The sequence below is a fragment of the Sciurus vulgaris genome (genome assembly GCF_902686455.1).
Source record: "Sciurus vulgaris genome assembly, chromosome: 1".
Lineage (NCBI taxonomy): Eukaryota > Metazoa > Chordata > Mammalia > Rodentia > Sciuridae > Sciurus > Sciurus vulgaris.
Genome location: NC_136461.1, coordinates 178,300,813 through 178,327,849, shown reverse-complemented (window position 1 = coordinate 178,327,849; position 27,037 = coordinate 178,300,813). Strand labels below are relative to the sequence as shown.

At 39.1% G+C, this 27,037-nt stretch overlaps 1 protein-coding gene across 2 annotated transcripts in view; it reads left to right on the top strand.

Moving 5' to 3' along the window:
* DPYS (dihydropyrimidinase) overlaps nt 1-27,037 on the top strand; it is a 74,535-nt gene that overhangs the window by 8,539 nt on the left and 38,959 nt on the right. For both annotated transcript variants that reach the window (XM_079141518.1, XM_079141517.1), the window contains exons 2-7: nt 5,263-5,421; nt 7,614-7,793; nt 9,151-9,340; nt 20,713-20,869; nt 21,999-22,140; nt 23,616-23,758. In XM_079141518.1, coding sequence (XP_078997644.1) covers nt 5,263-5,421; nt 7,614-7,793; nt 9,151-9,340; nt 20,713-20,869; nt 21,999-22,140; nt 23,616-23,758 — 971 coding nt within the window. The remainder of the gene's footprint in view (nt 1-5,262; nt 5,422-7,613; nt 7,794-9,150; nt 9,341-20,712; nt 20,870-21,998; nt 22,141-23,615; nt 23,759-27,037) is intronic.

Below are 27,037 nucleotides of genomic sequence, written 5' to 3'. Positions count from 1 at the left end.
TAGGCTTCCCTGCCCCCAGCCTCCCAAAAAGGATTTGAGATAAATTGGAAGCTTTTCAAGGGAGAACATCCAAAGTAATTAGGAGCTGAGAGAATTGATTTATGAGCCAAGATTAGAAAAGGTAAATGCATTTTGTTTGGCTAACAGACAAATAAAAGTGGAGAGAAGTCAATCAGGAGTGCAAACAAAGAGAACCATTAGGTTTCCTCTAGTGACTGCAAAGACCTTCAGACTCACTGTCTCTCCCATTCCCCAGTGACTGGGATGAGGAGGAGAGGTTGTGTGGGAAGGAGAAACAGAACAAGAAGGAACAAAGAAGATAAGTGACTGCTACTCTTTTTTTCTCTTTCCTGCTCCTAGTTAATTAGGAAAGTGGAACATTTGTGATCAATCCTCATTCAAGAGTTTTGGAACCATAGTTCAAGGACTTTTGGTCTACTTTAGTCTTACAAGGGTAGCCTTTTGACCAGCACGTCTTCAATCTAGTAAGAAGATCATTAATAGTTCAGATCATTAATAGTTCTGTCTTCTTAACTTACATACCAAGTATAGGTATATATATATGTATATATCTTCATGTCATCTGTGTAAAATATTTTTCTTATAAAAATTATGCTCTTACAGAAAATTTAGCAGATACTGAAAATGAAATTTAACTAGAGGAAAATTAAATTGACTTATAATCACAACACCCAGGAATCAATGCTGTAATAGTTTGTCTTGACTCAGCACCGTTTCTTTTTCGTACTAACTGTAGCTGTGTTCCGACATGATTTTGTGGCTCATTCCTGTGTCTCTCGTCTCTCTCCCTGGACGTTTCAGTCAGCTTCAGGCGCCTCCAGCATCCTCTACAAGGTTGCTCTCACTTCCTTCTCTTGTCTTTGATGGCTCTTCAGCATCCACTGAGTGGACAAGTGCTCCAGCATCTCATGCTCAGGATGCTCCACTATTAACCTGTGCTTCTTCTAAATGGTGGGTGGTGCTTCCCCTCTGTCCACTCAGCTGCCATCTTCTCATTTATCCCCATCAAGTCTCACTGGACTCCCAAAACCATTGCCCTGACTTCCTCCTCTGGGCACCATCATTTTTTATGGTCCCTATTCACCTTAATTCTGTCCCATTCTGCTGAACTACTGACTCCTCTTTCCGTGGGTCACTTCCTCTGAGCCTGCCCTTGTGCATTCACTTTCCTGGAAGCACAGGCTTTGGAGCCTGATGACCCTGATTCCAATCCCACCTTTGTCTCCAGTTGTGAAACTGTGGCCAAGTTATTTAATGGTTCTCTGCTTAGTTTCCTTCACTCTAAAATGGGGTTAACAACACTGCAGAGCTGTTGAGATGATTAAAACATGCCAAACATCAGAGTAGTTCCTGGCACATGACAAGCACTCACTATGGGTTAGATGTTATAATTACTGGCAATTTCCATGTGTATGTCCTACTCTTTATTTAAATCTGACCTTCCTCTGATCTCTGAGTCAGTCGTTCCCTCCTCTAAATTCCCTATTGTCTTTTCTCTGTACCTCTTCTAGGGAGTTTAGTAATTTTTACTTCCCTTTAGCCTTTTCTGTACTACTATTAATTATAAAAGCAGATTTGCTGTTAATACAATTGAATTATTTTATTATAATTTTTCCTTATCTTTCTCTTTCCCTCTGGACTATACACACCTCGAGAGCAGAATCTTTGATTATTTGTGTGTCCCTCTCCCTGCTTCCTTCACTCCATGCACTGGCTACATGTGATAGACATTTATTATAATTTTATTAAAATATAATTTATATGCAGTAAAAGCCAGCCATTTCAAGTATATCAGCTCTTCATATATCGTGCCACTGTGTTAGCTTTACATTGCTGTAACAAAATAACTGAGATAAAGAGTTTAAAGGAGGAAAGATTAATTTTGCCTTATGGTTTCACAGGTTTCAGTTCATTGTCACTTGACTCCATCATTTCTGGCCTGTGATGAGACAGAACAGCATGGTGGGGAGGATATGGTGGAGCAAATGTGCTCACCTCATGGCAACCAGGAAGCAGAGAAAAAGGAGAGAAAGGAGTGGGGTCCAGGGACAAGATATAGCCTTCAAGGGTGTACCCCTAAGGACCTGGTTCCTCCAACCAGGCCCAACCTCCTAAGTTTACACCACTTTCTACTAGCCCGTTAAATTTTATTTTAGGTGGCACTTTCTGGGGTTTTAGTCCATGGTCAACTGAACCCATTGCTAGGGACCTGAGGCAAGACAGAACATCATGACAGAAGAATGCTGATCAGCTAATGGAAGCTGGGAAGTAGAGGGGAGGGGTCAGGGACAAGACATAGTTTCTAAGGCACACCCCCAGTGACCTAGTTCCAACCTCCAATCTTGCCCAACTTACATACAGGTTCCACCTCTTTCCAGTAGTTGATTCAAATTATTAATTCAAAAAATGGATTAATCCATTGATAAGGTTAGAACCCTCAAGATTTAATCACTTCTCAAAAGCCCCACCTCTGGACACTGTTGCACTGGGGACCAAGTCATCCACACATGAGCTTTTAGTGGACATTCCAAATTCAATCCATAATAATGGATGGTTGGATTGTTTCCGCTCTTTGGCTACAATGGAAAATGATGTCTTGAATATATGTGTACAGGTTTTTGTGGGGACATGTTTTCACTTCTCTTGGATATACGCCTAGGTGTAGAATTGCTAGGTCACATGGTAACTCTGTTTAATTTTCTAAGGAACTCAGGACTATTTTCCAAAATGGCTGCATCATTTTAGATTCCCACCAGTAGCAAGTTGGCCTTCTGCATCTGTGGGTTCTACATCTGTGAATTTAACCAACCATGGATTGAAAAAATTTTTAAATTGCATCTTTTTTCTAGTCAGTAGTCCCTAAACAATATAGTATAACAACTATTTACATAGCCTTTATGCCCTGCAGAGTAGATAAGTAATATAGAGATGATTTTAAATATACAGAAGGCTGTGAATAGATTTCATACAAACACTATGCCATTTTTATAAGATAGTTGAACATCTACAGATTTGGGTGTCCTGAGGGATCCTGGTACCAAATTCCCATGGATACTGAGGGATGACTGTGTCTAGTTTCTCCGCGTCTCACATGTGGTAAACTTTTCAAAGGGAAAGAATATGTTTCGTAAACTTGATTTCGAGTTCAGTAGACCTAGAAAAGTACTTTCTTCTAACAGTATGTTCTATTAAAAAAAGTTCCTCATTCTCAAGGGTCGTTTGTGTTGTATTGGGAAGACACTTTGAGAAGGAAGAGGCGAGAAGAGCATTCGGTATCCAAATAAAAACACAACCTAAGAATATTTTTATAGTACTATCATTATACCAATAGGGATTTCTTAGGAAATGCAAATATGCATTGCTTTGCATGGACAAGTTCATGTTATATAAAGGCAGCGACAAAGTATATAATCCTGTACAACAAGCAAGTTTTCTACAAGGCAAAAGAATTGAAGTAGAGCCAAGTGACTTAAGGAAACATAAAAATCTATTGAAGTAAGCAAGAAAAAGGAGGTAGACTAGAGCTGGCATACTAGGCAGGGCCTGGGAACATTTGGTGCATCTGAAGGGTGGTGTGGGAGGGTGACAAGGGTATGGTTGGAGGACTTGGGGGAGAGGCTGATGGCATTGCCCTCCTCTATTGCCATATTACCATGTTTCTGGAGATGAGATGATGTAGGAAAAGTGGAGAAAGTGCTAATTCTGAGAGAACGTGTAAAACTCATGATACACCATGAACTGAAGCTTACAAAGCCCTTGCATGAGTCAAACTCTGTCCAAGCACTTAATATACAAAACCCCAGGTTGAATCCTCCTAACAGCCCTATGGGTTAGGTGCAATTATTGTCCTCACTGTGCAGATGAGGAATCAAAGGCACACAGAGGTTAAGAAATTGCTCAGCTAATAAGTTTTGAATCTGAGCTTTGTGCTCTGGAGCCAGAGAGCCTCCTGGGGCCTTGCCCTAAATCACAGTGCTATCGTTCCTCCCTGTCTGTGTTTATTTTCTTCACCTGCATTGTTTGAGTACAACAATTAAAAGCACATTAACCACCCTGTGGTTATAGTTTAAATGAAATCAATTTAAATAATTAGTCGGAGGCATTTGATTTAGTAACAGTTTTTAAACTAGTTGTAATGTAATGTAATGTAATATAGTATGCCAGGAGGTATATTGAGAATTGAGATAGAATGCAGGGACTTACTGACCACGTTAAGAAGATTCAACTTTATTCCAGATGCAATGAGAAACATCCAGGTTTTCAAATTCTTGTTTTATTTTCAATTGACACAAAGTAACTATGTATTTATGGGGTATGATGTGCTGTACGCATATACATTGTATAATGATCAGATCAGAGTAACTACCATATTTATCACCTCCGACTTTTATCCTTTCTTTGTGATGAGAACATTCAAACTTTTCAAGCTGTGTTGAAACCTACCATACATTCTTGTAAACTGTGGTCACCTGCCATGCCATAGAGTGCCAGAACTGAGTCCTCCTGTCTAACTGTAACTTTGTCCCAATTGACCAACCTCTGACCATCCCTCCTTCCCCTTACCCTTTGAAGTCAAGTGGCCAATTCGTGCTTTGGAGGTATCCCTCTGCAGTGAGAGCTTGTGTGAGGAGGGAAGCAGAAGTGGAGAGATAAAGACCAATCAAGGCTGTTCAAACGGTCTAGGTGAGAGATGAGAGGGATCGGAACTAACCAGAGTGGTGGAAATGGATAGAATGGACAGAAGTAAGTCAAAGAAAAATAAAGGCATCACCCCGTGTTTTGGAGGGGAGGGAGAGGAAAGAACCCTGTCAGTTACCCAGGATCCTGGTTGGGTCATAGGGCAGTTGGAGGTACAATTCACCAACATGGATCTTAATAAAATGGAATTTTACTGTAGTGAATATGGTTTCTTTGGGAAAAAAAAGTCTGACTCTCTCCCACTTTTCCACTTTGGCTCTTCTTTACAGTCCTCACTGTTTGTTTCCAGTCAAGGCCGCTTTCACCTTATCAGCTTTGTCATTCCTTTTGCAGAAGCGATGCCAGCAGTTTATACCTTTCAAACTTTAATTTATGGGCCGTCTACCCATGTCCCTCCGGGTCTTTTAAATAGGCAGCCTCTCTGTACAATTTCTTGGACCCATCACATTTCCCCAAGTGCTTGCAAATACACATTGCTCAAGGTGATAAATGACTTAACTAGAAATTGACGGCTAACTTGTCGAAACCCTCTTGTGATTCCAGGCCGCTGTGGCAGGAGGCACCACCATGATCATTGATTTTGCCATCCCTCAGAAAGGTGGCTCCCTCCTTGAGGCCTTCGAGACCTGGCGGAGCTGGGCTGACCCCAAAGTCTGCTGTGACTACAGCCTCCATGTGGCTGTGACGTGGTGGAGTGACCAGGTGAGGCACCTGGGTGCCAATTTGTTCCACTTAGTCCCCTTCTCCTTGGTGTGCCCGAGAGAAAGAAACTGGTAGTGTCAAAAGCAAGAATCTACTGGTGCCAGCTGCTTCCAGGGTGGTTGGAGAATTGAGGCAAGATTTTCCATCACACACTCCTTGGTACCTTTAAAATTCTGAATTCTGTGAAGAATTATTAATTTAAAAAACTAAAATAAAAAAATATAAAACCACTAAGATAAGTCCTTTATGCTCATTCATGCAGCTTCTCCTAATATTTAATCCATGAATTATAAATACTTTCAATATAATTTGTAAAGTACTGATTTCTCTTTTTCTCAACTTCAACATTCCCAGAATCATTTATAGACAGTATTTTCCCACTGATTAGAGCTTCAATTAAAAGTACTTAGCTTCTGGAAAAAAAAATTAAGGAAATTCTATTTTTAGAATTCCTTCAAATCAGATGCCTCCCGTCCCTCTCTTAACACCTTGTTGAGAGAGGAGGAGCAGACTGGGGCCATTTCCCGGACCCTCTCCCTGCTGTTTCTTGACCTAGGCCCTTCTTGTACTGCTCTACCGATGCCACCCCCTGACAGCCATTCACAATAGTCTAACCAATCTTCCATGCCCACTCATGACTTAGGCCATGGCAGAAATGGTAACAAGATTCAGACAGGAAAGACAGTTTTGAGAGCTACTAAAATATGTTGGTTTTGCCCCATCCAATTGTGTGTGTGCCTTGAAAGAAACTTTTAACAGGAATTTAAATCCCAACTTGTTTTTCTGCATTGTACTTCATCAGATATCTTTTTGTCTGAAAAGTTCACCATAATAACAACATTATCTGAGTAACTCAGGCCTCCACCTCTTCCCCCAAACTGGGCTTCAGATACCAAGTTAATATAAAACAAGTAATCTATCTTTAACAGATAGTTCAACAAACATGATAGCAAGGTTTATAGTCCACAGATAAAGTTGATTTTTCTCCAAAATTCCATTCTAAATGATGCAATTTTTTTTCTCTTCTATGCCTTTAAGGCACATCCTTCCTTCTTCCCTCCCTCCAGCTCTTATTGTATAAGATGGAGCAGAGATGATAGTGTTTGCCCTTATCAGACTCCTCATACTTTAATATGCAGAGGGATAAGCTGTTGTTAAAATACAGGTTCTGTTCACTTGCTATAACCAAGCTTCACAAACAGAATGACTTAAACAACAGAAATGTACATCTTCCCTTCCAGAGGAGGGAAGTCCAGGATCCAGCTGTCAGCCAGGTTGGTCCCTTCTGAGGACTCTGAGGGAGGCTCTGTTTCAGGCCTTCCTCCTGGGTCTCGTAGCTCACTGCAGTCTTCCGTGTTGCTTGTGAAGAAGCTTCACCGCAGCCTCTGCCTCCATCTTCACTATGTGTTGTCCCTATGTGCAAGTCTGTGTCTGTTTCCTGTTTTTAAGGCCACCAATCATATGGGATCAGTGTTCATGCTAATGACTTCATCTTAACTAACATCTGCAATCACCCTCTTTCCAAATAAGGAGTTGGGATTCAACATATGAATTTGGGGGGCACACAAGTCAACCCATAACAATAGTGCAGGACTGGGTGGATCCTGAGACCTTGCATTTCCAGCAAGGTAATGCAGATGCTGCTGATTCGTGTACCACTTTTGGAGGAGTGAAGCTTAAACCTCTTTGCCTGAGAACAGTAGAACGGGACTTTCCATGCATGTGGATGACAGGATGATTATCTTCCACTCCCATATCATCTACACCTTCTGTGTACATCTTCTCCTTCCTCCCTTTGAGAACTCATCCTATGGCTTTAGACTTGACCTCACTTAAGCTTCGAGTCCTTCTAGATCCGTTATTGCTCCTCATAGTGGCCACATGACTTCCTCCTAATTTTCCAGAATAATGTCCTCAGACTGGGAGATAGATGCAGAGAATTTATACCAAGTATAGAAATGAAGTACTTTGGGGAACACTATTAACTTTTTCATGATTTAAAATATCAGAACAGCAGCAATTGATCAGAAGAAAATAGTGCATCAGGTGGAAGAAAGATCTAGGACTCCACTGCACATTCCTGGAACTTAACTGTTCTCCTTAATTTACTTCTTTATTTCCTGAATGTAATTTTTTGAAGAATGTTGAAACTATTCAAGGGTGCAACGTTGTTGTTGTTGTTCCCTTGTTAGGTTAAAGAAGAAATGAAAGTCCTTGCCAGAGACAAAGGTGTCAATTCTTTCAAGATGTTTATGGCCTATAAAGATTTGTACATGGTGGGAGACAAGGAGCTGTATGCAGCCTTCTCTCAGTGCAAGGAAATTGGTGCAGTTGCTCAGGTCCATGCAGAAAATGGAGACTTAATTGCAGAGGTAAGCATTTGCATTCCAACCCTTCTACAGAAACAAAAGCAGCCATAACTTAGGTAAAGATGATTACATAAGAAGTAAACTCATTCACTGCAGTGGAGGACACAGGACAGGACAGAGACAGATATTCTGTGACTCACAATTACTTGACCTGGTTACTTGAGCCCTGTTCTGAGTTTTATTCAGCTGGTGTACACACTTGTATGAGGACTTCCCTTTTTCAAAACAGCTACCTGTATTAGATACCAACCATGTGCTATTATAAATATGCAAGTAGGTTTCCCTGTGTCCCTTAGTACTGGTTTTGTGTTTTTTATTTTTTGTTTTATTAGTAGCTTGGGCTGCAGGGTTCTAATTCTAAAGCATGGACAGCATGGGTGTAATCTGATGACTTAAGCAGTGTATTAGATAGCTTTTTAAAACTCTACTCTTTTCAGAAACTGGGAATTAAAATGTGCTCTGGAGGAATCTGGATGATATTTATTTCTCATGTTAGTTCCATTATTAATGCCCAAAGGGTACACTATCTGCAAGATTTAAAGAGCTGTCTCTTACCCTTTATATTAGCAGAATATTTTTTTCTCCCCAGGCTCAGCTCCCATTACAGTGAGTGAGATTGAGGCTCAGTGGCCAGGAGGCAGTGGGAATAATGAGAAGAGGGCATGAGCTGTAAAATCAAACAGAACCAGGGTTTAAATTTGACTCCTCCATTTCCTGGCTACGTGACATAAGTGAGTCATTTTACCACTTTAAGTCTTGACTTTTTGCCTTTTTTTGTGAGGAAGAAATAAAATTTTGAAGTCAAGAAATAACTGGTCCAACATCATTTAGTGGGTTGGGTTAGGGAGACAACGAAGACTATGATTCAGTAAAAAATAAAATGAAACTAATCACACAATACATTATAATGAGTCACTTCAACAAAGATCTATAATATTTGGTTTTGTTTGAATCAATATTCTGTCTTTAAATATGGACATCGCTTTTTAAAGAGTGCAAATTAGAACTAATCTCATATTTTTTTAACTTTTCAATCAAAAGAACTTGATGGTGAAATGCGCATATGAAGAATTAACATATGCTATGGGTATACTGAAGTTATTTTTACCAAGCATGTGCACTGCACTGTATACACATGTGCACAAATATTAATACACACACACACACACACACACTTTTACACCCTTACACAAACACCACACACACACACACACACACACACACACACACACACACACACACACACCTCTATACTTAGCACTTCTAAAAAAGTCCGAGTACCTTTAATTTATGATAAAGCAACTATATTTGTTGTTGGAAACCTTCCTGCTGTCTTTTTGCTTTCTTGCTGCCTTTCTAGGGGGCAAAGAAGATGCTGGCACTGGGGATAACTGGCCCTGAGGGCCACGAGCTGTGCCGACCAGAAGCAGTGGAGGCAGAGGCCACGCTGAGAGCCATCACCATAGCCAGCGCTGTGAACTGCCCTCTCTACGTGGTGCATGTGATGAGCAAATCTGCAGCCAAGGTGATAGCAGATGCACGGAGAGATGGTAATTCCTGAATAAAACCACCCTTCAACTCAGTATTAGCTGTAGAGGGGGATGAAATACCTGTAGCTTCTGCTTTTGCTTATGGGAAGAGTTGCATGTAAATTCCCACAACATTTTTTCCTCCCTCTTAATTCATCCTGTCTGTCCTTATTTCATCCTTAGGCATGTCTAATTTTTTTTTCTTCTTTCACTCATCTTCATGGCTGCCCGTCTTCCTTCAGGTTATTTCTTTCTTATCTTTGGGACCTCAAACTGTTTCTTTCAGTTCTGCCACATCATGAGCAACTGTATTTTAATGTGATGGCCACATGCAAAGTTCGCCAGTTAATTTGAAAAAGGCTTCCTCACCTCTTAGGCATCTCCTCTCATCCTCCCAGCATCTGAATCAGGCCAGTGCAGGGTGCATAGTGCATGCCCCAGATTTTTCTTTTGAATTGAATTGATTTGTCTAATAGCAACTTGAGTGTTGGGACTAATGAAAGCAATTATCTATTACGAATTGTATTTTTAATGATGATTATTTTAATATTTTAAAACCAAAGTTATTTTTACCCCAAATTATGTATTTGCCTCTGTTTTCTAGTTTAACCAGGCTTGTAAATAGTCATCCTAAAATAAATGGAAAATCTCCTATTTGTGTTAAGAGTGGGGCCAAGGAATAATTTCGTTCAGTTGCAAGTCCTGGTAAAGGAAGGATGAAAAACAGACGTTGTGCATTTTATTCAGTGACTTCAGGCCTTGCTGTGTTGTGCTACAACTTCTATCACCTCACCTTTAGAAACAGAGACGAATCATTCCCCCCTCTGAAACTGGCTACATAGTTTATGTGCATTATAGAAACTATGAAAATGGATAGCTGCTGTGTATGCAATTGGTACTAACAAAAATTTTATTAAAATTGCTTCTTGCTGCAAGAAGTTTCAGTAAGGATTTTGTGAGCCATAGGCACTCGTTAAAATGCAACCAATCAACACTTGTGTAAGAGTGAGCTTAATTTCACACAAGCATTAATAAGGTCTTGGTCCCAACTATTTCTGATTGCTTCCTCTCCCTCATCTCACATAGGACAGAATTGCAGTATCAAAGCAGCCCTTGAAAGAAAATGCTGCATTTATAGTATTAGATTTTTCCCCACCAGGTGGCGCTGTTGCCAACTCTATGAAATTGGTATGGTTTCCACTGTGAGCCGAGTAAAGTTTGTAATGTCAGAATATGATTTAGGGAACAGTAAAGCCAGCAGAAATGGTCAATCCTAACCCACCAGCAAGGTACAATTTTGACAGTTCTGTTAGGAAGCAGTTTCTTGTCCTTGGGTATTTATTTGATACTGGGATGCAATTCCATTAGAATCAGAGTAAAGATCTGAGGAGAATTTTAGACTATAGATTGTAGAAAACTAAGAAACTTAAGTATGAACATTTTAATTTTATTTTAAATTAGTTTTAATTTCAATTTTATTTCAAATAGTCAAAACATTTATATGGTCCAAAAGTCAAAATTATATTTAAAAAATGTTAAAGGATGTCTTATTTTCTTCTCTAATTCCTTCTCATATCCCATAAGTAATTTTTTGGTTAATTTATATTTACAGTTTATCTTTACAAAATAAAAATATATGTATATCCTGATTACCTCATCTTTCCTCCATAAAAAGGATTATACTATACATAGCATTTTATACCTTGCATTTTCTTCTCTCGTTTGAAAATATGTCCTGAAGTTCAGCCCTCTTTAGGTGTGGAGATTTTTCTAATCCTCTTTTACAGGCACAGAGTATATCACTGTATTTATTCAACTAGTCACTTCTTGATAGACACTCGAATAGATTCCAATTTTTAGCTATTATAAATAAAACCACAATATTGTCTTATGCATATGTTATTTCATGTTTGTGGACAGTGAATTACTTTCCTATTGCTTCTGTAATAAATGACCACAAACTTGGTGGACTGAAATAATAAAAATTTATTAATCTTACAATTCTAGAAGTCTGAAGTCTGAAATAGATCTCCCTGGACTAATGTCAGGGTGTCTACAGGGCTGTGTTCCCTTCCAGAGGCCCTAGTTCTCCTTTCCTTGCCCTTTGCAACATCCAGAGCTGCCCACACTCCTTGGATCATGGCCCCTTCCTCCATCTTCAAAGCCAGTCAACAGTGGGTTGAGCCCTTCTCACATCCCTTTACTCTGACCTCCTATTCTGCCTTTCTTTTACACTTTAAGGATCCTCAGTTTGCATTGAACCCACTCTATTAATTCAAGATCATCTCCCCATCTAAGGTTCTTAATTCAGTCACATCTGTGAAGTCTCTTTTGCCTCATAAAGCAACATATTCATATGCTGTGAGAATTGGGATATGGACATCTTTAGGGATCCATTATTCTGCCTAATGCAGAAGGATATCTTCAGGGTAGATTCCCAGAGGTAGGGATGTTGGTTTAAAAGGTAAAGGTATATTGTAATATTTTAGATATTGCTAAATTCCTTTCCCAAGGGATTATAAATACAGAATATTTAAATGTTACCTCAAATGTTATTGTTAAGTCAGATTTATTGTCGTAGTATTTGCGAAAATACCCTATTGCCCAGTTGTTGAAGAGGGAGTGGAGCCCAGAATAAAAAGCACGAGAGATTTCCCACCCTTGCATGTGCCCTTGCAGTAAATAAGGCATGTGACCAAGAGAAACCAGAAGGGAGAGCATGTTGGAAATTAAGAGTCAACCTGTTCACATGGTAACTGCATCAGCAAACCCAAGGGCAGACCCCTGGGGAGTTTAGAGGGACAAGAGAGGGTGGACCACACTGACCTTTTGTGAAAGATTCAGCCACCCTGTGCACATCCACGTATTATCTAACGTAACTTCTAAACACAAAAGAGTAATATAGAACTATTAATGGTTATCTTAAGTAAGAAATAATTCAGTCTTACAGGTTTATAATATGAACGTTCCCCATTTGTAAATAACTTTGCCAGTCCATTGTATCTTCTAGGGCTTTGACACTCTCAGTGGGTGCCTAGAACGCAGCATTGGCATTGTCTGGGAGAATGTTGGCCCCCATCCCAGGCCCACTGACTCAATATGCACTTTTAACTGAAACCCCTGGTGACTCATATGCATATCAAAGCCAGAATCCTGTTTCAGAAGGCACAAAGGATATTCTATTATTGATTGCCTCTATTGTAGTAGCCTAGAAATACAATGCTATTAAATTTGATTTTATTGTTCCATTGCCAACGATACACTCAGAAAAGAGGGAACGTGATTTTAACAACTAACATTGTGGAGTATTTAATATGTGCCTGGCACATAGTAGTATTTTAATATCTTTTATTTCATCTCAGGTTTGACTCTATATTATCTTATCAGTGTATTTTCATGTATATTATTATTTTTAATTGTCTTAATAATGTTGCAAGCTCAATTTTATCACTATTTTGTGACCGGTGAAGCTGAGGCTTGGGAAAGATGATTGGTAAATTTAGCTGAAGATCACATTATCAGTAAGTGCTAAATCTAGAACTCAAGCCCAAATTCATCAACCCGAAACCAAACTTTTTTGTTATTCTTCATCCTATTCAACGCTGATGTGCAGTTGAGGAAATGCAGATATCTAGCTTATATTTAATTGACTTGGAGATTAAAAAGATCAAGTGGTTTTTGGTTTTTGGTTTTTGGCATTATGTTTTAAAATTTTATTGAAGGCATCATCACCATCTTGTGATTTTTATAATTATTAAAAGAATGAAACTGCCAAGAATGGAAATGATAAAGTATTCAATGGAAAGTAAACACCTCTTATCCTTCTCAGTTCACTCTTTGGAGCCAGCAGTTTCATCATCTCTCTTTTAGTTTGGTGGTTGTCTCCAAAATTCTAAACTCTAAATATGTAAGCAGTGATTTGAAATTTCTTACAGTATCACCTGGCTTTCAGCAGTGGAAAATGAGTAATTTATGGAAATCTCGCCCCTTGAGAGGTCACTTCAATTGGTGTACTTAAATTTATGCGCTTTGGCCATTGCTGTCAGTTTATCTTCTTTCTCCAACAGGAGGAAGAAGGAGCTGAGAGGCCCTGGGTGAACTTTGCTACCTCCTGACCTTCACCCACTGCAGGCCCCCTTCCCGTGGACAGGGTGCTCAGCAGTTGGAGTTCTCTGTAACTGGAGTCGCATGGCCAGGCTTTGTCTATAGGTTAAGTCTAGACTTTAGAACTATTCACAGTATAGGATTGTGGAAAAATTCTTCTCCGTAGAAACAGTTAGAAGAGACCTTGAAAACAATTTATATCACCAAGCCACTGCAACTTAGTGTTATTCAAATTAACTGCTGGAGAAGCAATTTCCAGGAGTCAGAGTCCAGTGGATTTTCTTCCCTTCAGTGAGGCTCAAAAGCACGCCTCCTTTTAGCTTGCTGCATCTTCAGACCACTACTGTCTTGTAAAGTTTTTTGTTTTACCTGGAATTTTTCAGTTAGTTCTTTTTAAAATAAGTTGAGAAAAGAAGCAATGGCCTTCTTTACAACATCACCAAGAGTCCCCAGCTTCTCCGTGCTTTCCACTGAGCGCCGTGGGCTCTTCTTGCAGAGATTGATTTTGTGAGAACAAAAGGAATTTTTTGAAAGTTGCATGTTTGATAATTGTATTCAAAGCCTGCTATAGAAATGTCATCCTAAGATACTCTAGGCTCAATATCTGGTTTCTCATATCACCCCTTTTCTTGAATTACATTGAAGAGTCTCAGGTCATTTTTTTTTTTTTTTTTTTTTTTAAGGAAAAGTGTATAGGAGGTAAATTTTCTTTTTCTTTTTCTTTTTTTTTCTTTTGCAGGCACTTTTTTTGATTCCTTCTCAAGTTCGTTTGGTGATTTGAATGGGCATAGAGTTCCAATTTCAGAATGATTTCTTCTGAATTATCAAGATACAATTTCATTCTTTTCTGGTATCAAGTGGTTATTGATGAACAAGCAAATGCAAATGAGGTTCTTGTTCTTTTGTCACTAACTTTCTTCACCATCTGGAAAATTATATTTTTTCTTCATCATAAAAGTCTAGAAAATTCATTAAGAATGGCAGTGGGCCTTTTAAAAATTCATCTTGGTGTTCAAAGGCCTGTTTTAATCTGAAGACATCTTCGATTCTGGAAACTTTCCTTCTTTTATTCCCTCCACATTCATCTTCCCTGCTTTCTTTTCCTGGAACTCCTCCATCTTCCTCCATGTCCTTTCACTATTTTTACCTTTAGGGAAAGAACTTTAATTTTTTGCTCTACAGTTTAGGAAATGGTTTTGTTTGTTCTCTTTGCCCTTCTAATGAACTTTTATCTTGGTAATCCAAGAAAACTTTCTTGTCCCTTGATGACTCCTTTTTTCCCATGGCGGCATCTTCTTTTTTGTTCTTGTTTTTTAACGCAAGCAGTGTTTTCCTGACCTCTCTGAGGATACTAATGAGTTATCTCTGTTTCTTTCTGAGTCAAGTTTTCAGTTTAAAAACTGTTTTGGTTCACCCCTTTTTGTGCTGTTTATGTCAGGTGACCCTTGGCTGTCCATGTGTGGAACTGGACAGGCCGCGTGAATAGCGTGGGGAGTGGACGTGGCTTTCCCCTGGCACAGATAGGTCTGTTTTCTAAATGAGTGCTGTGGATGGCAGTGGAGTGTGGTCCCTGATGAGCTTAAGCTTAGATGTGGGAGCTTTACTTGGTGGCACTAGACGCCATCAGAAGCCTTGTCTCACATATAGTGGTGAGGGTCAGAGCTGACTGGTCCACTATTCCCTCCCCTCACTTACCTGTCCCTTCCACCCCAGGAAGATGCTCCCATGACTTCTTCTGCTCCTTTGAGAACCAGCTGTCCCTTCTACATTTTCCTCATTATTTATGCCATCCCATCTGCTTTCCACCTTCCTGAAGTCTGTCAAAAGCTCTGGTCAGCATGGTCTGTCTCCACACTTGGTGTAGCTCTGGATTTCTTCTCTCTGTACCTCTTTCCCAGGGTGCTGATGTGAGCTGGGAAGGAAGCAAGTTCAGTCCTTAACTTTAATGCAAAACCTGAGCCTTTCTTGTGCTCACATATTGATATTTTCTTCTAGAATTCAGCACCTGTAATGAGTGAAAAGCAGGTTATAGGAAAAGGCATAAAACTTTCAAGTTCCAGCCATCCAAAGGTCGCCTTTGACCATTGAAAGGTCTGTTTCATGCTTTTCTTTCTCAGTCTAAGTTGAGCAACTGGAACTCAACGCACTGGTACTTCCCACTTACCTTTCTTACATGAAGTCACTTGTGCGAAAGCAAATCAAGGACATCAAAAGTGTGTGCCCTTTTCTCCCAGGAGCAGTCTGCCTGCTTGTCCCAGAGCTCAAGGGTAAAGTCATGTTGCATTTAGAAGTTCTGGTCTCTGCAGCCCAGATTGCATTTCTCTTCAGTCTAGTCTTTGTCCAAAGAGTATGTGTGCCAATGTGAGTCATTGCCTAGTGACACTGACGCTCTTTATTTTGATCTGAATAGCTTTGGTTATATGTGCTCCTTTTCAGCCACAGTATTGCATGTAGGATGATTAATGGTCTCTTAGAAAATACACTTGTCACTTTTCCCCCAACCTCCCAATAGAACTTGTGTACATAGAGATTCACAGTTTTTCTGGTGCTCTGTTTAGAGCGATGGTGATTTCTCTCAGCTTAACTTGATGTTCTACTTCTATACACCTGTTATAGTTTGTTTTCCATTTATGATTGAGATTTTCAATGTATTTCCCACACATGCCCTGTTCAACTTGTCTTAATGAAGTTCAACTTTATTTTATATCCAAGATCCTATTTTCAGGGTGTAAGTATGATTCTCATTTGAACTTACTAATAAATTTTTTTCTTTATACTATTAAAAAAAAAATAAGTCACCAGGGCTAAGATTGTAGCTGAATGGTAGAGCACTTGCCTAACGTGTGATTCCCTAGGTTCAATCTCCAGTACTGCAAAAAAAAGAAAGAAAAGTTACTGGACACCAAGTGTATGATAAAACTGCTCTAGACACTGCATTTGCAAGCTAGATTATGATTATTTTAGTTTTCAAGGAGTTCACGGTGAACTGGGCTACCTTGTGATTAGTTTGTTGTTTATTTGATTGTTGCTTGTTTGATTTGGTTGGGTTAGGTTTGATTTTGGTTTTCCTATAGTAGAAAGCTTTACTTTCCAAGTTTATTGTTATAAAGTATGAAGTTCTCTTACACAGAGGTTTTGGATTTCCTGTTTTATGTCTTATTTCAACTTTGTCCTCCATAAAATCCTTTTATGTTTAAAAGATGAGGAGAAAGTTCCACACAGTGGCCATACTCTCCCCAAGTGGTCATACTGACCATTATTAGTGCTAAATGACAGCAAATCAAATTCTTTTTTTGCACATGTACATGTGCTGATGTTCTATAACCAGGGCCACAGAAAGGATGCTGTGTAGCAGGGATGAGGTAAATTTGAATCTTATCCTTTCTTTTTCCTTTCTTCCTCTTGAACATCTAAACACCCAACTCTCTTTTACTTGGAACATGATTTATCTTATATTCAATTGTAAAACAGTTTTTTTTAAAGTTTTTCAAAAAATGGAATTGTGTGGCCAGTAAGGAAAATAACATTTGTGGAATGCACCAGTTTGCTACAGCTGCTATAACAAAGAACCATAGACCAGGTAGCTTAAAGAACAGAAATGTTATTTTCTCACAGATCTGGAGTTTAGAAGTCTGAGATGGAGGTGTCAGCTGGGTCCATTCCTTCTGAAGGTTGTTAAGGAAAGATGTGTTCCAGGCCACTGTCCTTGGCTTATAAATGGCCATCTGTATCTTCATGTTATCTTCTTTCTGGAATTTCCTCATCCTATAAGGACCCCAGTCTTATTGGGTTGGAGTCCATCCTAATTACCTTCATCACCTCTATAAAGACTTTATTTCCAAATATTGTGAGATCTTCAACGTGTTAAAGTTTTCAGGGGACACAATTCAGCTTGTAATATGAAGTGACTATAGGAGTCTAGGCACATGGCAGGTACTTTCATATACATTAATTTATTTGACCTGCACAAAACTAAACTACCATACTAGAAGGACATTGTGAACCTATTTCATAGATGCAAAGAACAGACTATAAGTATGTCCATCTTGCACAAGGCTAAAAAGTAGCAAAAGTAGGATTTGAACCTAATTCTGTCTGATCTGCTCTACCCTGCTGCTTGTAGGTGTTTCTCTTCTCGATTATTTCCTTTCTTTGTAAAAGTAATATTTTTAATTCACAGTAGAACCCGGGAAAGTTTCACCCTGTTGTTTAAGCTAGGAAAATTAATTTTTATAAGTGTGCTTGGCTTCCTATTTGGTAGCCAATATTTCTGCTGCTGGTACCTATACAACTTCCCTGCCATCTTTCAACCTGTACATATCCTGTAACTCAGTAGTGTTGCTCACAGATCCACACAAGGTTTTAACATCCATTGTATCACCTTCATCTCACAATCTGGTTGGCTGGTTCAGGGGGAGTTTGGACGGGTTTGATGTGCTTCATTATTTGGAAATCTTTAGTATCTCTCAGAGGGTGAAATGACTTTTAGTGGGAGAGTGCATCATAAGTGTAGAGTCTTTTTTGGTTTTGAGCCAGAGGATGGAGGAAGTAGGTGAGCATATCTGTGGGTAGACAGGGTCCAACCTCATGTGAGACTTGTGCAGGCAGTGGGAGGAGATTAATGATGAAGATGTCTCTATCTCCCAGGAGTTGTTGGAACTATCTGGTTGCAAATGTAATCAGAAAAGTACCAGACTAAGGACAGGTAGAGAGTTTTTCATTTACAACCTGCCATGTAGTAAATGAAAGCAGTAAGTGAAATTGGAAAATTGCTCAGCCTCATCCACAAACAGCTTGTAGTAGACTCAAACATTTAAAAATGCATGCTCTTTACCAATGACACTTTTCTTAATAATGTGGTACATATGATCTGATATCAGAAGAGGAGGATTTTTTCTGGCTGTACCACTAACTACCAATATGGTCTCAGGTAAATTAATGTCTCATTGAGTGTCAATTTCTTCATCTGTCACCCAGCAAGAGGGTTGCTGCAAGGGTCAAATTAGGTGGTGTGGGAGAGATTTGCAGGCTGTAGCGTGCTATACAGATGCTAGCTATTTTTATTATTCCTTTATTTTTTGCCCAAATCTATCAGAACCCATGATTATGCTGAATTGTCTAGTTTGAATCTCCAATTTATGGATTTTCCAGGTCCCTTTTCATTTCTTACATGCTTATTAGTCCCTTGAAAATGTTTTAAAATCATTGTGAAATAGGGTAGAGAGCAGTTAGGAATTTTTACTTTTTAATGTTTCCTGCATATTTATAGACACTTAATGGGGAGAAAATTGGGAGGGGGTACACAGTTAACAAAGACTTCATATATACCCAAAAAGTGGCCTATCACATTTTAAAGGAGCTAAGCCCTTCCAAGGAAATTACCTGTCATCTGGTTTCAAAACAGTCCTGGCAGACTCCTGGTAGATGCTGACACTTTTAATTTTTCCTGAGAGCTATTAAAATGGTAGAAGTTTTGGAACTGTGTTCCCATATCACCGTGATGTGCCAAGTGATTGAATAGAACGTGTGATAAGGATCTTGTCTCGATGATGAAGCACCACAGAAAATCCTGAGTTGGCAACTCCAAAATGATTGCCAATCAAGTTTCAGAGTTCTCATTGTCCAAGCTTCTGGAAGAAGCTCTTTCCTACTAGGAAGTTTTCTTTGAACTTGCAAATAAAAGGTCGCATCTGTCTTGCTTTTTCTCTCGTAGTAATACGTTACCTCTTCATTCACTAGAAATGATCGCTGCTTATGCTACAGACCAGAAAGAGATGCTAGTTTCCCCTTTCTGTAAGAGGGTAGTCAGAACCTGGAGCAGGATGGGATTCATCTAAGTGTGTGCATCTTGAAAGCAAACCATCTATGCTCTGGCTGTTCCTGGAGGATTACTTTTATTGACCACGGCTTGATACTTGGTTACTTTGGTGAACTTCTTAGGTTTCAGCAAGTCTGGCTTCTGTGGTTTTATAATTTCCTAGACTGGCTAGAGGAAGATGGCTAGATTGGGGGAGAAAGGATCTGTGAAATAATAGGGTGCTACCTCCCCACTTAATATGACTCAGGCAGCTAGTGGTCATCGACCGTCAGCACTCTCTAGGGAAATCAGTTAATTTCAGTTATATATCAGGATTGTAACTAAAATTTGGCATCTGATTAACGAGTGAACTCATTTGGTATGCCAGTGTCTCCTTACTGCGCACTCCTTTTTTTGATTGCTTGCATATGATGAGGCTGAAGCCAGAGAATCTATTATTCTGACAAATGCTAATCAGAGTTAGGATTCTGATTTTAAATTCAAATTCATTGTGCACTATTAAGTTTTCTAACATTGTGTGCTTTTGATGGACTCATTTGCATGATTTTTAAAATATGCATTTCAGGCTATAATTTTATTATATGAGTGTTCTTTTACTTAATATAAGATTTTTGGAGAGCTTTTTTTAGGGTATGAAAAGATTAACAATCTATTTGCAGCAGCAATGTACTGTGATTGAACTCCATATGACCTATATTAATCATTATCTGTCCTCTGGCTAGTAGATCCTAAGTTAGGACTACTGGAATACTAATGAGTGTGTTCAAATCCTACTCCTCTGCCTCATCTATGTGGACTGTATGTAAAATGACTATAGAGAAGCACATAACCCCATAACTTTATCATCACGTTTCACTGGAAATTATAACAGCATTTTCCTGATAGAATTTTTGGGAAAATTCCATTAGAAATGGCACATGGATAAGCCAGCCTTTGCAAGGTGTGCTGCAGTAACAATGAGTCTAAAATAGGAATGGCTGACAACTAGAGATTTACTTCTCATTCGTATTCATGTGCATCGTGGGTTGGATTTGCCTCTGCTCCATAGTCTTTTCATTCTGGGACACAACTGAAGGAACAGCCCCTACTGGTGTCATGACAGAGGAAAAATGGGAATGGAAGAACCCCCAAGACATTTTTAGTTTTTACTTGGAAGTAGCACATTTCACTTCCATTCATATCTAATTGGCCAAAGTAAGTCAGGTGGTCAAGCCTGGTATCAGGTGAGTGGGGAGAAAAATCTATTCTACCATTCAATGCAGTTACTAGCACATAGTAAATGCTCAATGAACATTTTTTTTTTTTTTTGTTACTTTTAAATCTGTTCCCAAAAGTAAATTATAGTTTGGGATTCTGCTACGCTATTGATATTTTCCTCTGCTAGGACAGAGAATACTAATATTTGTGTGTTTGTCATATGGCTCTTTTAAAAGCAAATTAAGGTGCAGAATGCTTCCTTTGAACTTTTCAGGGAAGGTGGTCTATGGAGAGCCCATAGCAGCAAGTCTGGGCACTGATGGCACACACTACTGGAATAAGGAATGGCGCCATGCAGCCCACCACGTCATGGGTCCACCTCTGCGACCAGACCCTTCTACTCCTGGCTTTCTCATGAATCTATTGGCTAAGTAATCATTGTACAGATGACTGTGAAGTGTTTTGCCAGAAGAAGTTGTTCTACAAGTCTCAGGTTTGGGTGAAGGAGAGCTAGTCTTAAATCTGGAGCTTCCATGGACCTTCCAGTATTCTGTTCTCCCTGACCTGACAGATTCTGGGCAGTTCCCTACCAGGAGAACAAAAACACTGGCTTAATTATATTATGATATGTTGTCAAAATCTCTCCTGGAGATAGAGAAAGCTGATTATTTTTACTGAAATTTTACTTCTGATTTTCCCCATCTCTTGTTACCAAGAACCCAGATTGTTTATTATGCATCTCGCTGCCCCAGTGCTGTGGATTGAACCCAGAGCATTCCACATGCTAGGCAAGAGCTCTGCCACAGAGCTACATCCAAGCCCTATGCTTTGTTTTTATTAGAATATCCTTCAATTTTTTCTATGCTGATGTAATCTAGGTACTGGATTGTTGTGTAGGTAATTCTGCCACTTTCCTGGGAAGGGCTGATCATTGTTCTTTGAGCATGACACCATACATGGACAGCCTGACATGACCCATTCACAGATGCTTAGATTCAAGTTATCAAAGAGCTTCTCAGAACTGACTATGTGAGAGTTCACTTGCCCCTCTCTTTCAGTGCCCTTCCTCTTTCAGACTTCTGTATCCCCAAGATAAGTCACAAGTCAAAGCAGGATTTTCTGTCCCTGGTGACATCACCATCTTCAGCCAGTCTCACATCTATATTTACACAATGTGGCTGTTTGTCCAGGGGTCATCCTGGAGGACCTGCCCTCCATTCCCCATTACCTGATACCTAGTGACCCTGATGTCACTATCATCAAATACATACAACTGCCACGTTCTAGACGAGATGAGCTCAGAAGCACAGAGCCAGTAGGTGAGAGAGCTGAGCCTAGAACTCAGGTTTTCTAACCCTTGATCTTGCATCTTGTGTGTACTCTGAAAGCGCTTCTTAGTACACAGACCAAGAGAGGGGGGAGACCCACACCTGAAATGCTACCATTTTCCATTGCATTTTTCTGACTTTCAGTGGTGAAGGGGGTCAGAAGATTAGGAAATGCATAGTCCTTTTCTCTTCACGTGTTCTGTCTACTCACCTCCTGTTTGTTCGTTTATAGTGATGATCTGACCACAACAGGGACTGACCACTGCACTTTCAACACCTGCCAGAAAGCTCTTGGGAAGGATGACTTTACTAAGATTCCCAATGGGGTGAATGGTGTTGAGGACCGAATGTCAGTCATATGGGAAAAAGGCGTGGTAGGTTTCTCAGGATCCAGCCTTGTTTTGCTTTCTTCTTCAGCTAGGGTCCTGACTGAGTGAGAGCCAGAATGTCACCTGCCTAGAGAAGCTTCCTGATTTTGTTTTTCACTAGAGTGGGAATGCAGCCCATCACCACCAAATCCATCCTGCCCCACCCTGTGACAGTCTCAGCAAAAACAAATGGTCTTCTCTGCATAGTTTAGTTTAAAGAGTGCATTGAGGATGGGTTTAGATTGGGTGCAAAGAAGGCCATTCTTGAAATGTTACAGTTATGCTTCATTTCTCATGTTCTTGGATCTCAATTCCTCAAGTGTCACCACTAGCAATACTTGAAATGATGGAAAGTACATGAAGCATTTATTATGTTCACATTTGTACCTCCTTTTCATGAAATCTTTGCAGATGTCCCTTTTTAAAGAATGCTTGAATTTTGTTTTTTTTTTTTTTTTTTTTTTTTTTTTTTTTTGTGGTGCTGGGGATCAAACCCAGGGATTTGTGCTTGCAATGCAAGCACTCTACCGACTGAGCTATCTCCCCAGCCCACTTGAATATCATATTTTTTAAACTGCTGTATGAAATCATATAAATAATAACTCAAAGTTTAGGGGGAAAAAAAGTCCAACCTTCTTCTTTTTGATTGGTGTCATTATTATAAGTATCTTAATTACAGTATATTTTTATGATTTATTACAGTTCCCAGGTATGTAAATATGTCCTATAGTACGCATGATACTATCTTATTTTCTGAAACAAGATGGTTTACTTCTGGGATTATTTCTTTCAGGTCACAATTTTTAATCATTTTTTGAGGCGGGAATAATAAACTTTAAGGGCACTCTTAAAATGTAAATATACATAGGGATAAACTCTAAACACTTTTTCTGTATTAAAATCTCCTGCAATAGACTGTTCATGATTATTGGTTCATGTACATTGTGATTACATAAAATTGAACCTCTTAAGTCAAGTTCGCATCTTTCTAAAGGCGTTGTCACCTGATTTAAAAGCATTATCACCCATCTTACTTGAACTCCATAGTATCCTGCCTATGTCTACATGATCATTTGTCAATCTTGGGCCTATGATAAATTTGCCAGATCATAAATGTAGCAGGTGGTTGTGGAACACTTTAAATGGGAATTGGAAATATCATTGCCAGCATTTAGCTGTCATCTATAGCGACCTGGTATGGTTCTGGGAAGGATGGGAAGGATTGGTCGAGTTCTTTTTTTGAGCTGATAGAGTTTTGCAACATCGGTCCTCAGGCCTCCGTGTTACCCCATTGTCTCCTCATTATCTCTATGATTGTTTAATACCAGCACCCACAGATGTTGTCAGCTCCTCAGTATAAGAAATTAAGTGCAGTTCCATTTGGTTTAAGTGATGCGAGTCTTGTATTTTTATTAATAGGAGGTTTTATTAGTATTTGATCATCAGAACAAATGAATTTTCTCTTTGGAATTGTTTTATAGCACAGTGGTAAAATGGACGAAAACCGATTTGTGGCAGTTACTAGCACAAATGCAGCCAAAATATTTAATCTCTACCCGAGGAAAGGAAGAATAGCTGTAGGATCAGATGCTGACATTGTAATTTGGGACCCAAAAGCCACAAGGTAAGTCTGACTTCTTGTATTCCTTGGCTTCATGATGGAGAAAAAGCACTAACTTGCAAAGTTATTTTGCTTTGGCCTTAATCAGCCATTTCTTATTAGGTGATATATTTAGCCATGCTCAGGAATTCTGAGCATGGTTTAGGTTTTGATATACAAATATTTCTTTGTTTTTCTTGGCATAGAGGTTGCAAAGGTTGTGTTGCATTCTCTGGAAATGGATATGTATAGAAAACCAATATGAATTTACCACTTCAGTGCCTGGCAAATGCCTGAGTTCACAGGGAGGAAAGGTACAGTACAAAGAAGAAAATAAAAGGCTTAATTTGAAAAGGGCTGAATTGAAAACTCAAAATAATTACAGCCTTTTTAAAGCTTTCAGATAGAAAAATTCCAGCACAAAAGATGTCACTTTTTGTTAGCCAAATTTTCCAGTTGAGTTCATCTTGAGCCTATCATTCCCAGTAGACTCGAGCTTTTTGTTTCCAATTTCCATAATTCTATGTTAATATTGCAGGCCTGGCAAATTCCACCAACTCAGGGAAGCATTTGGTGGAGGAGGAAGCTCTGTAAATTTCTTTCTTCTTACAGGATGAGAGCACACAATACCTGCATACTGATGTGTGTTTTTTATAGACTTTGCCACTGTAATGGAGGGAACCCCAGGGACTTTAACATTTTTTTGTGTGTGTACATACATGTGTAAACAGCGATACCATAAGCCTGTCTGCCTCACCATACAGCCATTTATTCAAAGTCTAACAGATGTTTTTTATCGTAGAAAGCAAAAGTATATAGTTTCTTTAGGATATTGTCCTAAAGACCCAGCTTCCACTGAAATGCTTCAGGACTGCGCCCTGGGGAAAACTAAACTAACCATGGCTGTGAACCTAAATCCAGCCCCAGGTAGTCTCTTAGAAAGCACTGTCCCCTGGACACTCATTGTCCCTACCCAGGGACCAATTCACATGGTTGGCAGGCCATGGTCATGCCAAGTAGCCGTTAGCCAAATACTTTGCCATAACACCTCACTGCTGGTTAATGATCCATGCAGAACAGTAAATGGTGGCACAAGCATCTTATTTGCATGAATATCCTTAGACACCAAACTAAGTACAACTCTAAGTCTTTGTTATTATATTAACAAGGAATTGCTGACCGTTAAGGACTCAATACCTAGTAAACCAATGTGGGCATCTTCTCTACTAGGCTAGGAAAATTTTGCTTGGGAAAGCAATGGAAAAAAAGATTGCTTGGATTTGGAATGATCTGCAGATGTATTGCGCATGCTACGTTTAGAGAACCTGAGGTATTTTAAATACCACTCTGCAGCAGGCTGGTGTGTGCCCAACCGTCTCTTGCCCAGGGTCACCTTTGCTGTAATTCAAACTATTTAGGCAGCTCCAAGAGCTGGGACAAGGTAGGTTTTTTGAAACATTTTGTGGCTTAGGGAGACCATGAGGTTTAATCAGAAAACCTAGAAGTTTTCAGAAGGAAGAAAACTATCATATGAAAGAAATATTTATGAAATATTATGATTTTGAAGCACAACATCCGGGAGAGATATAACAATGATAATAATTAGGAATAATTTGCACTTGCATGGCTCATGGTGGGTTTAAAAATACTTCAATATGTAAAATGTGATTTATCAGGTAAGACAAATAAGATTGCTTCATAGTGACAAGAAAACTATAACTGCCATACAGTGTAAGCGACAGGTTTGAGAACCCTGACCTCGTGGCTCTGACTTTTGACACTCGGTGTGTTTGCTGTGAGATTTCATAGCACGCTATCTCCTGATATTAGAGCAGAGCACTTCATATTATACTTGCTTGTTCATGTTCCATTTTCAATTCCACTCAGGTGGGCCAGTAAATATAAATCCGTTTTTGGATTTGATTCTTTTCTGTGGTTTTTCCTTATGGAAGGGAGGTTGGGGAGATGAAAATAATCTATTGAATGAGAGCCAGTCTCACTTCCAATACCCAGAGCACCTCAGAAAGTCATTCTGTGTGATCCTTTTTAACCCTACACCTGGGTACCTCCAGCAGGGCCCAGCCTTAAGAGTCCTCCCTGGCTGGTTTAATTTCTGAGCTCGGGTGTAAAGCATTGTCTTCCTTAGGCAACTGGACAAAGAGAAATGACCGGAACGTAAGGTTGTGAATAATTCACTTGCTTTATTTACCACATATTGCTGCTTGGAGGATATTTATAGGCTGTGATTATGTCTCCTTGAGTCATGTTTTTAGACTACACAAATTTAGATCACTTTCTCACAAGTTCCAGCTCCTGATTTCTATAACATTGTTTTGTCCTTCCTTTCCTATTCAGTTGTTTCAGAATAGTACATAATGATCCAGATAGGTAGTTATTTTTTCAGATCTATATATTACCTGCTTAATTTCTCTCATTTCTAGTCTAAGAATAACTAACTTAAGGTCAAACCAAAAGGTTCTATGCTTTTAAGTTTCTTTCTGTCTCTTTCATCAGTTTTGAAATATTTCTTATACAACAGGGCAGTTATTATAACTTACTTTATATAATGATACAGAAATCAAATTTTAAATTTTCACGTGTGGCATTTTGAATAAAGATAGATATAGATATATGGAGAGATGTATATATCTTGTATAGGTATATAGATATAGATTTGGCCTTTAATTTTGTAAATATGTACATAACATTATATATAATATTTGGCCTTTAATTATTAGTACTATCTTCTTTAGTAATTCAAGTATACTTTTGTACTACTGGGTATTCTTTCTTACTTTTAGTCTAGGACACCTCAGTGCTAGGCATAATAAAGATGAGCTCAAATTCAAGAGTCTGCTATGCAGGTGCTGGCCTGAGCTCCACCCAAGGTCATTTAAAGTCTCTGTAAGGTTTGGGGTGTAGCTCAGTGGCAGAGCACTTGCCTAGAATGCATGAGGCCCTGGATTCAATAGCCAGGACCACAAATATAAGTAAATAAATAAAACTAAATAAAGTTTCTGTATATCTACTTGCTCATATGTAAAAAGAGATTGCTAATAATTGTCATGCCTATCTCACAAAATATTTGTTAGAATCCCATAAAGTATATACATGTAGACAAAATGTATGTGATGATAGCTATTTTATATTTTTCTAGTTAGGCCAGTGTCATGCTTTTGGGAATGTTTTCAGTTTTAAGTGTTCTCAGATCATTTGCCTGTGGTGACCACGCAGACGGATGAGCCACAGGACTCTATTTCTCTGACTCTCAGATCTTTTTTTTTTTTTTAATACTAGAGATAT